General features: G+C 44.2%; 1 protein-coding gene across 1 annotated transcript in view; it reads right to left on the bottom strand.

Annotated features, from left to right (window-relative positions):
* The window catches only part of NDUFAF7 (NADH:ubiquinone oxidoreductase complex assembly factor 7), a 74482-nt gene that overhangs the window by 12510 nt on the left and 47416 nt on the right, over nucleotides 1–14556 (bottom strand). The window contains exons 7-8 of the mRNA XM_077289119.1: nucleotides 12829–12942; nucleotides 11808–11951 (exon numbers count right to left, since the gene is read on the bottom strand). Coding sequence (XP_077145234.1) covers nucleotides 11808–11951; nucleotides 12829–12942 — 258 coding nt within the window. The remainder of the gene's footprint in view (nucleotides 1–11807; nucleotides 11952–12828; nucleotides 12943–14556) is intronic.

The raw sequence follows: 14556 nt of genomic DNA, 5'->3' as shown, positions 1-14556 counted from the left end.
TAATGCAGCCCCCCGACACTATAATGCATATACACACACACACACACACACACACACACACACACACACAGTATAATGCATAAACATACAGACACACAATAATACACACACAATACTTACCTCTCGCTGTTCCCCCGCTGCTCTGGCTTCTGGAACGCTTCTCATCAGCTCCACTGCTGGCACAGCGTGGCGCACGATGAAGTCAACACATCATGCTCCCGCTGAGTCACAAGCAGAGGGGGAGCATCATCTGACACGCTCTCCTCCACACTGCTTTCACCTGTATCTGCATCTATGATGACGATTAGTTGCATGCGTGAAGCGTGGGGTTGGCGCCGGGCCCCTCTTACAAGCCACATAGCGGCAACTGGCTGGGGGCCCCTGGAGGATTGGGGGCCCTAGGCAGCTACCTGGTCTGCCTGACCCTAGCGCCGGCCCTGCTCATCTTGATTAAGGTTGCATAGTCACCTGAAACGTGTTGATGTCCCTGTAAGCAGGTTGCGGGATGCAGTGACGCAAGAGAGAGAGAGCAGGGGTTAACAATATAACAATTTAATTAACAAAAAGGAGTAAACTCCTCGCAGGGAGATAAACAGTTAAATTTGAAAAAAAAAAGCAAATGCCAGATGACAGCAGTCTAATTATCAAACGTATCGTGTCCTTATGATCCTCCACCGCAGATGATTCTGTCATGGTTGTAGTACTGGCAGTGGCCGCTGTAGGGTCCTCTGATGGGGTCCAAGGTTAGCGATCCATCTTCTGGCGGCAGCGGGCAGTCTCCGGTTTTACCGGCTGAGCCCCCATTCCATAAGTCCATGCAATCAAAGCAGGAAAAGATCCAGAAGCCTCTGCGCCGACCGTGACATGATGCATGCTAGCCAGCAAAGGGAACCGCACTTCAATGTCCTGTAACCGGCCCACGCTTCTCTGCACGCACGTGGTCTTATGCTTAGTCGGGTGTGCAGTGCTCTGCACACTCACTGTCCCTCTGGAGAGCTCGTTTAATCTCTGCTGCTGAAGGCCATATTTGTACAAGTGTCTCTGAACACAATGTACCACAAATCCAGAGTCTGCTAAATCTTTCTGAAGGTCTTTTGCAGTCAGGCGGTGGTTCTGATTTGCCTCTCTAGCAATGCTATGAGCAGCTATCACTGACATTTTGCTTTGTCTTCCAGACCTTATCTTGACCTCCACTGTTCCTGTTAATTGCCATCTCTTAATTATATTTCAAACTGAAGAAAGGGTAACTTGAAAACGCTTTGCTATATTCTTAAAGGGCACCTGTCACCCCGTTTTTTCAGTATGAGATAAAAATACTGTTAAATAGGGCCTGAGCTGTGCATTACAACAGTATATTTTGTGGACCCCGATTCCCCACCTATGCTGCCAAAATACGTTACCAAAGTAGCCGTTTTTGCCTGTCAATCAGGCTGGTCTGGTCAAAAGGGCGTGGTGTCTTCCCCCAGATCTTGCTTAGTTTTCCGTTGGTGGCGTAGTGGTTTGCGCATGCCCAAGGTCCCGAATCCACTGCACAGGGGAGTTAAAAGAGCGAGATGTGCACTATTTCATTGGTGATCGGTGGGGGCGGCCATCTTCCTTTGGCCGCGCGTGCGCAGAAGCGGCGCTCTGCTAGCCGCGGCTTCAGGAAAATGGCCGCGGGATGCCGCGCGTGCGCAGATGGAGATCGCGGCGGCCATTTTCCTGAAGCCAAGATGCGAACTCTGCTTCAGGAAAATGGCCGCCGCGATCTCCATCTGCGCACGCGCGGCATCCCGCTGCCATTTTCCTGAAGCCGCGGCCAGCAGAGCGCCGCTTCTGCGCACGCGCGGCCAAAGGAAGATGGCCGCCCCCACCGATCACCAATGAAATAGTGCACATCTCGCTCTTTTAACTCCCCTGTGCAGTGGATTCGGGACCTTGGGCATGCGCAAACCACTACGCCACCAACGGAAAACTAAGCAAGATCTGGGGGAAGACACCACGCCCTTTTGACCAGACCAGCCTGATTGACAGGCGAAAACGGCTACTTTGGTAACGTATTTTGGCAGCATAGGTGGGGAATCGGGATCCACAAAATACACTGTTGTAATGCACAGCTCAGGCCCTATTTAACAGTATTTTTATCCCATACTGAAAAAACGGGGTGACAGGTGCCCTTTAAAGCTTTCTCCTGCTTTGTGGGCCTCCACCATTTTTCATTTTCAGAGTGCTTGGCAGCAACTTTGAAGAACCCATGGCTGCGTTATTTTGGCACAAGTTTAGAGGAGGCTGTGCTTTTATAAAGCGTGCATCACCTGGCCTTTTCTAATGATGACAGTGAACAAGCCATATGCCTAACAGGCTAACTGAGGTCTGAAACCTTGGTCAAAGTTATCTGAGCACACAAATCTTCAAGAGTGCTCAAACGTTTGCATTGGTCCATTTTCCTTTTTGTAATTTGTAAAATGAAAAAAATTACTATATATATAATTTTTATTTTATTTTTTTGTTGCCTAAAATACAAAGGAAATGTGTCATCTTTAACTATAGGCCTTTTAAAGATCATTTCATCTTCAACTTGCTTAACTGTTCACAATTACAGTAATTTTGACCATGGGTGCCCAAACTTTTACATGTCACTGTACCAGGATGGGGGATATATATACCAGGATGGACCCAGGCAGGATTAGTGACATATATACCAAGATGGGTAATATACAGTTGTGTGAAAAAGAGTTTGCCCCCTCCCTGATTTCTTATTTTGTGCATGTTTGTCACACTTGAATGCTTCAGATAACCAAACTGAAATATTAGACAAAGATAACAAGTAAACACAAAATGCAGTTTTTAAATGCAGTCTTGATTATTAAAGGAAAAAGAAATCCAAACCTACAGGGCCATGTGTGAAAAAGTGATTGCCCCCCACCCCCTCAAAAGACAAAACAAAACAAAAAAAACCCATAAATTAACTGTGAATTATCACATCTTTGGGAAGCTGAGTTCAAATTCCCTAGCTATAGCCACGCCTGGATACAGCCACACCAGTTCTCAATCAAGAATTCACTTAAATGGGACCTGTCTGACAAAGTGAAGCAGACTAAAAGATCCTCAAAAGCTAGACATCATGTTGAGATCCAAATAAATGCTGGAACAAATTGAAAACAAAGTAATTGAGATCTATCAGTCTGGAAAAAAGATTGTAAAGCCAGTTCTAAAGCTTTGGGACTCTAGCAAACCACAATGAGACCCATTATCCACAAATGGTGAAAACATGGAACAGTGGTGAACCTTCACATTACTGGCTGGCTGACCAAAATTACCCCAAGAGTGCAGTGACGACTCATCCAAGAGGTCACAAAAAAAAAACCACAACAACATCCAAAGAACTGCAGGCCTCACTTGCCTGCAGGCCTCACTTGCCTCAGTTAAGGTCAGTGTTCATGTCTCCATCATGAGAAAGAGACTGGGCAAAAATGGCCTGAATGGCAGAGTTCCAAGACGAAAATTACTGCTGAGCAATAAGAATATAAAGGCTCGTATTAGCTTTGCCAGAAAACATCTTGATGATCACCAAATTTTTGGGGAGAATACTCTGTGGACCGACGAGACAAATGTTGAACTTTTTGGAAGGTGTCTGTCCCATTACATCAGCATTTCAGAAAAGTAAACTGTTACCCGAGCAGGCAGAAAGCGCTGTGCTGGGACCAGCGAAGCCCATGAAACGAGCGTCACTGATGGCTCTTCCTTTCAGGGAGGGGGCAGGGGCTACAGCTCTGATGATGCTTCGTGTCAGTATCCCAGAATGCACTCGGGCTCTCAACTGAAGCATCATCAAAAGGAAGTAAAAAATAAAAAAAAGGAAGCAGTATGATAATGTAGTTCTTTAATATCATGGCTTAGAAGTAAAGGGTGTATGACACAATCACAGCAAATGCAAAAGATGCAATGGTGTTACTTCCAAACATCCTGTGAAAACGCACCAATTATTATAAAAACTAGATGGAGGCCTGATGCTATCGCATCGGGAGGGCAGTAATGTCACGATGGGGGCAGGCTTTGCAGCGTTGAGAATTCCCCCCCCCCATGTGCTCACCCACCTATCCACTGTCTCTCTTTCCCCATGTGCTGACCTCCCGTCTGTGCTCTCTTCTTTGACCTGTCTACCCCATGTGCTATCCCCCTTGTCTGCTGTCTCTCTCCTTCCTGTGCTGTGTTCTCCCCTCATGTGCTGTCCGATTTGAGCTGTCTCCCCCGTGTGCTCTGTTTTTCTCCCCCCCATGCGCTTTCTCTCTCCCCCATCTGCTATCTTTTCCTCTCATGTCATCTCTTCTTTGACCTGTGTACACCATGTGCTCTCCCCCTTGTCTGCTCTCTCCACCACTGAATTCCATGCAGGTGCAGTAAATCAGACCACCGCCATCTTTATTCAGACAGATAGCAACGGTCACATTAAAACTGCGCATGCTCTCCTCCTGTACAAAGATGGCAGCGGTCAGTGAATCATTCGGATGATCCCGGAGGCGTGTTCGCGATGGTGCTGTGCTGGTGGTACCGTGCAAGAGGCGGCGTACAGCGTATACAGTGCGTGTGTGTGTGTGTGTGTGTGTGTGTGTGTGTGTGTGTGTGTGTGTGCGCGTGTGTGTGTTTGCAGTGCGACAGTGTTCCGCTGGTGGTACCACGCAAAAGGCTAGCACCATAAGCAGTTTCCATATTGAGACGCCCATCACTTGGGTGTCCCAATATGGAGGTCGGTGAACTTCTGCCGCTTGGAATTATGGGATCCAGACACATTTGGACAGAACAGGATGCGAAGACATTACAAAGTAAGTATATAATAATAATAATTTTATTTCTATAGCGCCGATATATTCCGCAGCACTTTAAATTTTAGAGGGAACTTGTACATACAATAGACATTACAGCATAACAATAAGCCCATAGATCAAGACAGATACTAAGAGGAATGAGGTCCCTGCTCGCAAGCTTACAATCTATGAGGAAAAGGGGAGACACCAATGGTGGATGGTAACAATTGCTTAGTTGTTCAGACCAGCCATAGTGTAAGAATCGGGTGTTCATATAAAGCTGCATGAACCGGATATCAGCCTAAGTATGTAACAGTACAGACACAGAGGACTATTAACTGCATAAAGCATGTGAGAACATGATGCGAGGAACCTGGTTGTGGTAAAAACAGAGGCAACACAGAGATAGTTAGGTTAAAGCATTGAGACGGTAGGCAAGTCTGAAGAAATGCGTTTTTAGGCCAGGCTTAAAACTGTGTAGTTTGGGGATTAATCATATTAACCTGGGTAGTGCATTCCAAAGAATTGTCGCAGCATGTGAAAAGTCGTGGAGATGTGAGTGGGAGGTTCTGATTACTGAGGATGCTAACGTCAGGTCATTAGCAGAACGGAGGGCACAGGGTAGGGTGGTAGATTGAGACGAGGGAGGAGATGTAGGGTGGTGCTGAGCCATGGAGTGCGTTGTGGGTGACGGTATTAAGTTTGCACTGGATTCTGGAGTGGATGGGTAACCAGTGTAATAACTGGCACAAGGTAGAGGCATCAGTGTAACGGTTGGTGAGGAATGTGATCCTGGCTGCAGCATTCAAGACAGATTGGAGAGGGGAGAGTTTGGTAAGAGGGAGGCCGATTAGTAGAGAGTTACAATAGTCCAGACGAGAATGAATAAGAGAAACAGTGAGAGTTTTTGCAGAGTCCAAAGTAAGAAAGGGTCGATTTCTAGAAATGTTTCTGAGGTCCAGATAACAAGAGCGAACGAGTGATCAGATGTGGGGGGAGAATGAATGCTCTGAATCAAGTATGACCCCAAGGCAGCGGGCATGTTGCTGGGGAGTAATTGAGGAACCAAACACGGAAATGGCAATGTCGGGCATAGGCACATTAGTAAAAGTAGGAAACACAAGAAGTTCAGTTTTTGACAGGTTCAGTTTCAGATAGAGGGAGAACATGATGTTAAAGACAGCGGTAAGACAATCACTAGTATTTTCTGAAAAGATTATATCGAACATTAAATGGTCCCAAAACTTTTTTAATCTTCTAAGTTGTACAAGGCATGAAACACCCTGTGGATGGATCTGGGCACAGTTCATGACGCTGCAACTGATTACGCAAAACACTTGTTACATGTACACTGCTCAAAAAGTACAAGCATTTTGTTCCTGCATGAAGGGATGTACAGAGCGGTGTACAGGCTCATAGAGGTTCCATGTGCGTGTACCCAAAAAGGCACAGATTGGTACTAGAAGCCGGCACTCTGCTCTATGCATACACTCAGGCACGAGCAGAGTGGTCCTATAAGGCAGTACATTGCTCTGTGTATGCACTCATGCAAGAGAAGAGCAGCCCAATATGTCCACACACTGCTCCATGCATGCAGTCATGCAGAAGCACAGCGGTCCTATAAGCCCATACACTGCTGTGTATGCAATCACGCAGGAGTCCCAGAAGCCCCCACATGGCTGTATGTATGTATTTATACATAGCAGTCGTATAAGTCTGTACACCACTCTATATATGCATTCATGCAGGAGCAGAGCGCTAGTATAAGCCTGTACACCACTCTATATATGCATCCATGCAGGAGCAGAGCGCTAGTATAAGCCTGTACACCACTCTATATATGCATCCATGCAGGAGCAGAGCGCTAGTATAAGCCTGTACACCACTCTATATATGCATCCATGCAGGAGCAGAGCGCTAGTATAAGCCTGTACACCACTCTATATATGCATCCATGCAGGAGCAGAGCGCTAGTATAAGCCTGTACACCACTCTATATATGCATCCATGCAGGAGCAGAGCGCTAGTATAAGCCTGTACACCACTCTATAGATGCATCCATGCAGGAGCAGAGCGCTAGTATAAGCCTGTACACCACTCTATATATGCATCCATGCAGGAGCAGAGCGCTAGTATAAGCCTGTACACCACTCTATATATGCATCCATGCAGGAGCAGAGCGCTAGTATAAGCCTGTACACCACTCTATATATGCATCCATGCAGGAGCAGAGCGCTAGTATAAGCCTGTACACCACTCTATATATGCATCCATGCAGGAGCAGAGCGCTAGTACAAGCCTGTACACCACTCTATAGATGCATCCATGCAGGAGCAGAGCGCTAGTATAAGCCTGTACACCACTCTATAGATGCATCCATGCAGGAGCAGAGCGCTAGTATAAGCCTGTACACCACTCTATAGATGCATTCATGCAGGAGCAGAGTGCTAGTATAAGCCTGTACACCACTCTATAGATGCATTCATGCAGGAGCAGAGCGCTAGTATAAGCCTGTACACCACTCTATAGATGCATCCATGCAGGAGCAGAGCGCTAGTATAAGCCTGTACACCACTCTATATATGCATCCATGCAGGAGCAGAGCGCTAGTATAAGCCTGTACACCACTCTATATATGCATCCATGCAGGAGCAGAGCGCTAGTATAAGCCTGTACACCGCTCTATATATACATTCATGCAGGAGCAGAGCGCTAGTATAAGCCTGTACACCGCTCTATATATGCATTCATGCAGGAGCAGAGCGCTAGTATAAGCCTGTACACCGCTCTATATATGCATCCATGCAGGAGCAGAGCGCTAGTATAAGCCTGTACACCGCTCTATATATGCATCCATGCAGGAGCAGAGCGCTAGTATAAGCCTGTACACCGCTCTATATATGCATCCATGCAGGAGCAGAGCGCTAGTATAAGCCTGTACACCGCTCTATATATGCATCCATGCAGGAGCAGAGCGCTAGTATAAGCCTGTACACCACTCTATATATGCATCCATGCAGGAGCAGAGCGCTAGTATAAGGCTAGTATAAGCCTGTACACCGCTCTATATATGCATCCATGCAGGAGCAGAGCGCTAGTATAAGCCTGTACACCACTCTATATATGCATCCATGCAGGAGCAGAGCGCTAGTATAAGCCTGTACACCGCTCTATATATGCATCCATGCAGGAGCAGAGCGCTAGTATAAGCCTGTACACCACTCTATATATGCATTCATGCAGGAGCAGAGCGCTAGTATAAGCCTGTACACCGCTCTATATATGCATCCATGCAGGAGCAGAGCGCTAGTATAAGCCTGTACACCACTCTATATATGCATCCATGCAGGAGCAGAGCGCTAGTATAAGCCTGTACACCACTCTATATATGCATCCATGCAGGAGCAGAGCGCTAGTATAAGCCTGTACACCGCTCTATATATGCATCCATGCAGGAGCAGAGCGCTAGTATAAGCCTGTACACCCCTCTATATATGCATCCATGCAGGAGCAGAGCGCTAGTATAAGCCTGTACACCACTTTATATATGCATCCATGCAGGAGCAGAGCGCTAGTATAAGCCTGTACACCACTCTATATATGCATCCATGCAGGAGCAGAGCGCTAGTATAAGCCTGTACACCACTCTATATATGCATCCATGCAGGAGCAGAGCGCTAGTATAAGCCTGTACACCGCTCTATATATGCATCCATGCAGGAGCAGAGCGCTAGTATAAGCCTGTACACCACTCTATATATGCATTCATGTAGGAGCAGAGCGCTAGTATAAGCCTGTACACCACTCTATATATGCATTCATGTAGGAGCAGAGCGCTAGTATAAGCCTGTACACCACTCTATATATGCATCCATGCAGGAGCAGAGCGCTAGTATAAGCCTGTACACCGCTCTATATATGCATTCATGCAGGAGCAGAGCGCTAGTATAAGCCTGTACACCGCTCTATATATGCATCCATGCAGGAGCAGAGCGCTAGTATAAGCCTGTACACCGCTCTATATATGCATCCATGCAGGAGCAGAGCGCTAGTATAAGCCTGTACACCACTCTATATATGCATCCATGCAGGAGCAGAGCGCTAGTATAAGCCTGTACACCACTCTATATATGCATTCATGTAGGAGCAGAGCGCTAGTATAAGCCTGTACACCACTCTATATATGCATCCATGCAGGAGCAGAGCGCTAGTATAAGCCTGTACACCGCTCTATATATGCATCCATGCAGGAGCAGAGCGCTAGTATAAGCCTGTACACCACTCTATATATGCATCCATGCAGGAGCAGAGCGCTAGTATAAGCCTGTACACCACTCTATATATGCATTCATGTAGGAGCAGAGCGCTAGTATAAGCCTGTACACCACTCTATACTGTGTTCCAAATTATTATGCAAATAATATTTCCTCATATTTTCTCTAAATTACCTATCTGAATTGCAGTCATTGTTATTTTCCAGTCATCTACTATTCTAGTATAATCGCAATGTTTTGGAACAAACTGCCTATGAAAACAGTATCTTTAAAAAAAAATGAACACTCAAAATGCATGTTCCAAATTATTATGCACAGCAGAGTTTTCAACCTTTTTTATTTTATTTTGAACAAAAAAATGGTCAATTGTGAAGTTATAAGCATTATCAGCTTATTACAAAATGAAATCAAACAGTTTTCAATTGAAAACTTTATTCTAGGTGATGTTACATTTGCACATAGGACCCTTGTTCGAAAGAAGCTTCTGAACTCTCTCGTCCATTGAATTTGTCAGTTTTTGGATGGTTTCGGCTTCAATTGTTTTGCATGTGGACATAATACCCTCCCAGAGCTGTTGCTTAGATGTGAACTGCCTCCCGCCATCATAGACACTCCTTTTGATGATGCTCCAGAGGTTCTCAATGGGGTTGAGGTCAGGGGAAGATGGTGGCCACACCATAAGTTTGTCCTCTTTTATGCTCATAGCAGCCAGAGATGCAGATGTGTTTTTTGCAGCATGAGACGGTGCATTATTATGCATGAAAATGATCTTGCTGCGGAAAGCACGGTTCTTCCTCTTGAACCATGGCGGGAAGTGTTTTTAGAAACTCCACATAGATTATGGAGTTCATCTTTACCCCTTCAGGGATCATAAAGGGGCCGACAATCTCTCTCCCCATGATTCCAGCCCAGAACATTACTCCACCTCCTCCTTGTTTGCACCTTAGCCGTGTTTTCATGGGGTGTCCATCAACCAGCCATCCTCCACTCCATCCATCTGGACCATCGAGCGTTGCACGGCACTCATCAGTGAACAAAACAGTTTGGAAGTCAGTCTTCATGTATCGTTTGGCCCACTGGAGCTGTTTCTGCTTGTGTGCAGTGGATAGAGGTGGTCAACAGGATGGCTTACGCACCTCTGAAGGACCCGGCATCTTGTTGTTCTGGGGACGTTGGAGGCACCAGCAGCTTCAAAAACTTGTCTGCTGCTATGACCAGGCATTTTTGCAGCTGCTCTTTTAACCTTACACAATTGCTTGTTGGAAAGGGTCCTCAATTTTTCCCTATCAGCACGCACACGTGTGTGCTGGGAATCAGCTACATACTTCTTGATTGTGCGATGATCACGATGAAGTGTCTTGGCAATGTTGATTGTAGTCATGCCTTGACCTAAATACTCCACAATTTGTTGCTTCTCAGCAGCCGACACATCCTTTTTCTTTCCCATTTTGGCCAAAAATGTAGGCTGCTTAATAATGTGGAACAGCCTTCTTAAGTAGTCTTGCTTTTATTTGGACACACCTGCCAAACTAATTTGCACAGGTATCTGCAATTGCTTTCAGTGATATAAAGAGCCCTGACACACATCACCATCAATGAGTTTAAATGACAAACAAAAAAATTCTAACCTTATCACTCCTAAACTCTTTGTGCATAATAATTTGGAACACAGTGTATATATGCATTCATGCAGGAGCAGAGCGCTAGTATAAGCCTGTACACCACTCTATATATGCATTCATGCAGGAGCAGAGCGCTAGTATAAGCCTGTACACCACTCTATATATGCATTCATGCAGGAGCAGAGCGCTAGTATAAGTCTGTACACCACTCTATATATGCATTCATGCAGGAGCAGAGCGCTAGTATAAGCCTGTACACCACTCTATATATGCATCCATGCAGGAGCAGAGCGCTAGTATAAGCCTCTACACCACTCTATATATGCATTCATGCAGGAGCAGAGCGCTAGTATAAGCCTGTACACCACTCTATATATGCATCCATGCAGGAGCAGAGCGCTAGTATAAGCCTGTACACCACTCTATATATGCATCCATGCAGGAGCAGAGCGCTAGTATAAGCCTGTACACCACTCTATATATGCATTCATGCAGGAGCAGAGCGCTAGTATAAGCCTGTACACCACTCTATATATGCATTCATGCAGGAGCAGAGCGCTAGTATAAGCCTGTACACCACTCTATATATGCATCCATGCAGGAGCAGAGCGCTAGTATAAGCCTGTACACCACTCTATATATGCATCCATGCAGGAGCAGAGCGCTAGTATAAGCCTGTACACCACTCTATAGATGCATCCATGCAGGAGCAGAGCGCTAGTATAAGCCTGTACACCACTCTATAGATGCATCCATGCAGGAGCAGAGCGCTAGTATAAGCCTGTACACCACTCTATAGATGCATCCATGCAGGAGCAGAGCGTTCCTATACAAGATCACACACTGATCTGTGTATGCCCTCATGCAGGAGTAGTGGTCCAATAAGCCCGTACACTGCTCTACTGTATGTATGCACTCACGCAGGAGTAGTAGTCCAATAAGATCGCACTCCACTCTTTGCGTGCACTCATGCAGAGAGCTCCTATAAGTCATGCAGAAGCTTGCTTGCTAAGCAGCACTCGTGACATGTGTTTTTGAAGATAGATGGGGGTCTCTAGACCTGTAGGGTGTTTCATGCAATGTCATGTTTTACAAAAAAAAAGTGTAGACACCCTTTAATAACTTACCCGAAATGTGTCTGTCTTGTCTCCTGAATGTCCATAATCAGCTATGAGAGCTGCTCCTCCAAATCTATTAATTTGACTTGCAAGCTTCTGAATAATAACCGCTGCATTAGGAGATAACTCTATATGATCCCTCTTTTCATCAGCCTAGAATTAAAAGATATTAATTATTAAAAATACACAACTGGAGAGATTAGAACACTGATACATATTTACTAGGCAGAGTTTGTTCAGGAACCATCTGAGCCTAATGACGCAGCATAGGATCCTTGTATTATGGCACTGGTTACAATACGACTTCTACACTGACAATGTTGCAGACTTATCCCGATAACGGTGTAATTTTGAATGGTAAAATACCAACACGTCAGCGTTCGTACTAAAATGTCAGGACACAGGACACTTTTCTATGCTATTAAAAATTATTACAATATTTACAGGTCACTGAGAACAGGATCCAATGGTATGAGCATCTGTAAGCATCATTTTCCTGCAGTTTAGTTTTTTAGAACAATTATTTATGTTTTTTTATATAACACCATCCTATTCCGCAGTGCTTTACAGACATTATCATCAATGGGGCTCACAATCTAAATAGGTAGTTCTGTAGTGAAATATCTGCTGCAACCCTAGAACTTACATAATTATGTGATCATATAATAATGGATGTGTTTGATTAAATATTTTATGACCATGAAAGTACTAGTATTAATTGAACTTTGTATTTTGTCAGATTTGTAGTTTATCATCTTGAGCTGGAAGAACAATATTCTTAAGACTGGCATAGACATTGTGGTCACCTTATACCAGAGTACTGGACTTTTGCATATTTAGGCTTTTCAGTGTAGGGTTCCAACAGTAAAGCAACTTTGCTAGCACTTTCACATTCTACAGCGTACTGGACATTCCTGAGTATTAGGTGCCCAATGACAGAAATCACTTGTTGTGCCACAATACAGGGAGCCATACCTGAAACAATGCTCAACATTAATCTTTTTTTTTAAATTAAGATACAAATACCAACCTGAATAAATGTTTTTGTAAGCAGAGAATTGCTAGAGCCAAGAACAAATCTTAATTTATTTGGGATCTCTGGATCAATATCAATTAACATTTCACGCCATCCATCCAAAGTTTTCTATTAAAAGGAAAAAAGAAACCTGAAAGTTACATGGGCCAAAACACTAATGCATGCATGATGGAAAGTGTAATTGTAAAGTAATAGTAAGTTACAGTTGAAGTGTAGTAATGAGGTCAAACTAACAGGGGCTACCTTAAACACCATTGGCATATGTATATTTTATTTTTATACATATATTTATTTTATATTTACCGTATATATTTAACATATACACTTGTGGACAAACGCATTGGCACCCTTGAAAATGTTCCAGAACATGAAGTATTTCTCCCAGAAAATTATTGCAATTACATGTTTTCTTATACACACACGTTTATTCCCTTTGTATGTTGGAACAATACAAAAAAAAGAGGGAAAAAAGGCAAATTGGACACAATTTCACACATAATCCCCAAAATAGGCCTGACAAAATGATTGGCACCCTCAACTTAATATTTGGTTGCACACCTTTTGGAATAAATAACTGAAATCAATTGCTTCCAATAACCATCAAGAAGCTTCTTACATCTCACAACTGCAATTTTGGACCACTATTACCTTACAAACTGCTCCAGGTCTCTCATATTTGAAGAGCGCCTTCTCCCAACAGCAATTTTAAGATCTCTATACAGGTATTCAATGTGATTTAGATCCAGACTCATTACTGGCCACTTCAGAACTCTCCAGAGCTTTGTTTCCATCCATTTCTGGGTGCTTCTTGAAATGTGTTTGAAGTCACTGCCCTGCTGGACGACTGTCAGGACGCAATCCCAGCACTCTGACATTGGGCACTGCGTTTCGACTCAAAATCCTTTGGTAATCTTCAGATTTTATGATGCCTTGTAAACAGTCAAGGCACTCAGAGGCAGAAAAACAACCCTAAAACAAAGTTGAACCTCCACCATATTTGACTGTAGGTACTGTGTCCTTTACTTTATAGGCTTCATTCTATTTTTGGTAAACTGTAGAATGATGTGCTTTGCCAAAAAATTCTATCTTGGTCTAATTTTGGCAGACTGCAGTCTAGCTTTTTTATGTCTCTGTGACAGCAGTGGGTCCTCCTGGGTCTCCTGCCACAGAATACGATTTTATGCAAATGATGACAGATAGTTCGAGCTGACACTGATGCATCCTGAGCCTGCAGGACATGAATTTCTTTGGAACTTGATGGGGGCAGCTTATACACCATCAGGGCTATTCTGTGTTGCAACTTTTCATCAATTTTTCTTTGCTGACCATGTCCAGAGAGATTAGCTACAGTGCCATGAGTTATAAACTTCTTGACTATGTTGCGCACCGTGGACAAAGGAACATCAAGATCTCTGACGATGGACTTGCAACCTTGAGATTGTTGATACTGTTTAAGAATTTTGGTTCTCAAGTCCTCAAAAAGTTCTCTTCTCCACTTTCAATTCTCTATATTTAGTGTGGCACACACAGACACACAATGCAAAGATTATGCAAACTTCTCCCCCTTTTAATCCAGTTTCAGGTATGATTGTCATATTGCCCACACCTGTTACTTGCCACATGTGAGTTTGAGCAAGTAACACATGTTTGAAACAATGTTGTTTACACACAATTTTGGAAAGGTACCAACAATTTTGTCTGGCCTATATACACACACAGACA

Source organism: Ranitomeya variabilis, chromosome 2, assembly GCF_051348905.1.
Source record: "Ranitomeya variabilis isolate aRanVar5 chromosome 2, aRanVar5.hap1, whole genome shotgun sequence".
Taxonomy (NCBI): Eukaryota; Metazoa; Chordata; class Amphibia; order Anura; family Dendrobatidae; genus Ranitomeya; species Ranitomeya variabilis.
Note: the sequence above shows the minus strand (reverse complement) of the source record. Positions and strands in the feature narration are given on the sequence as shown.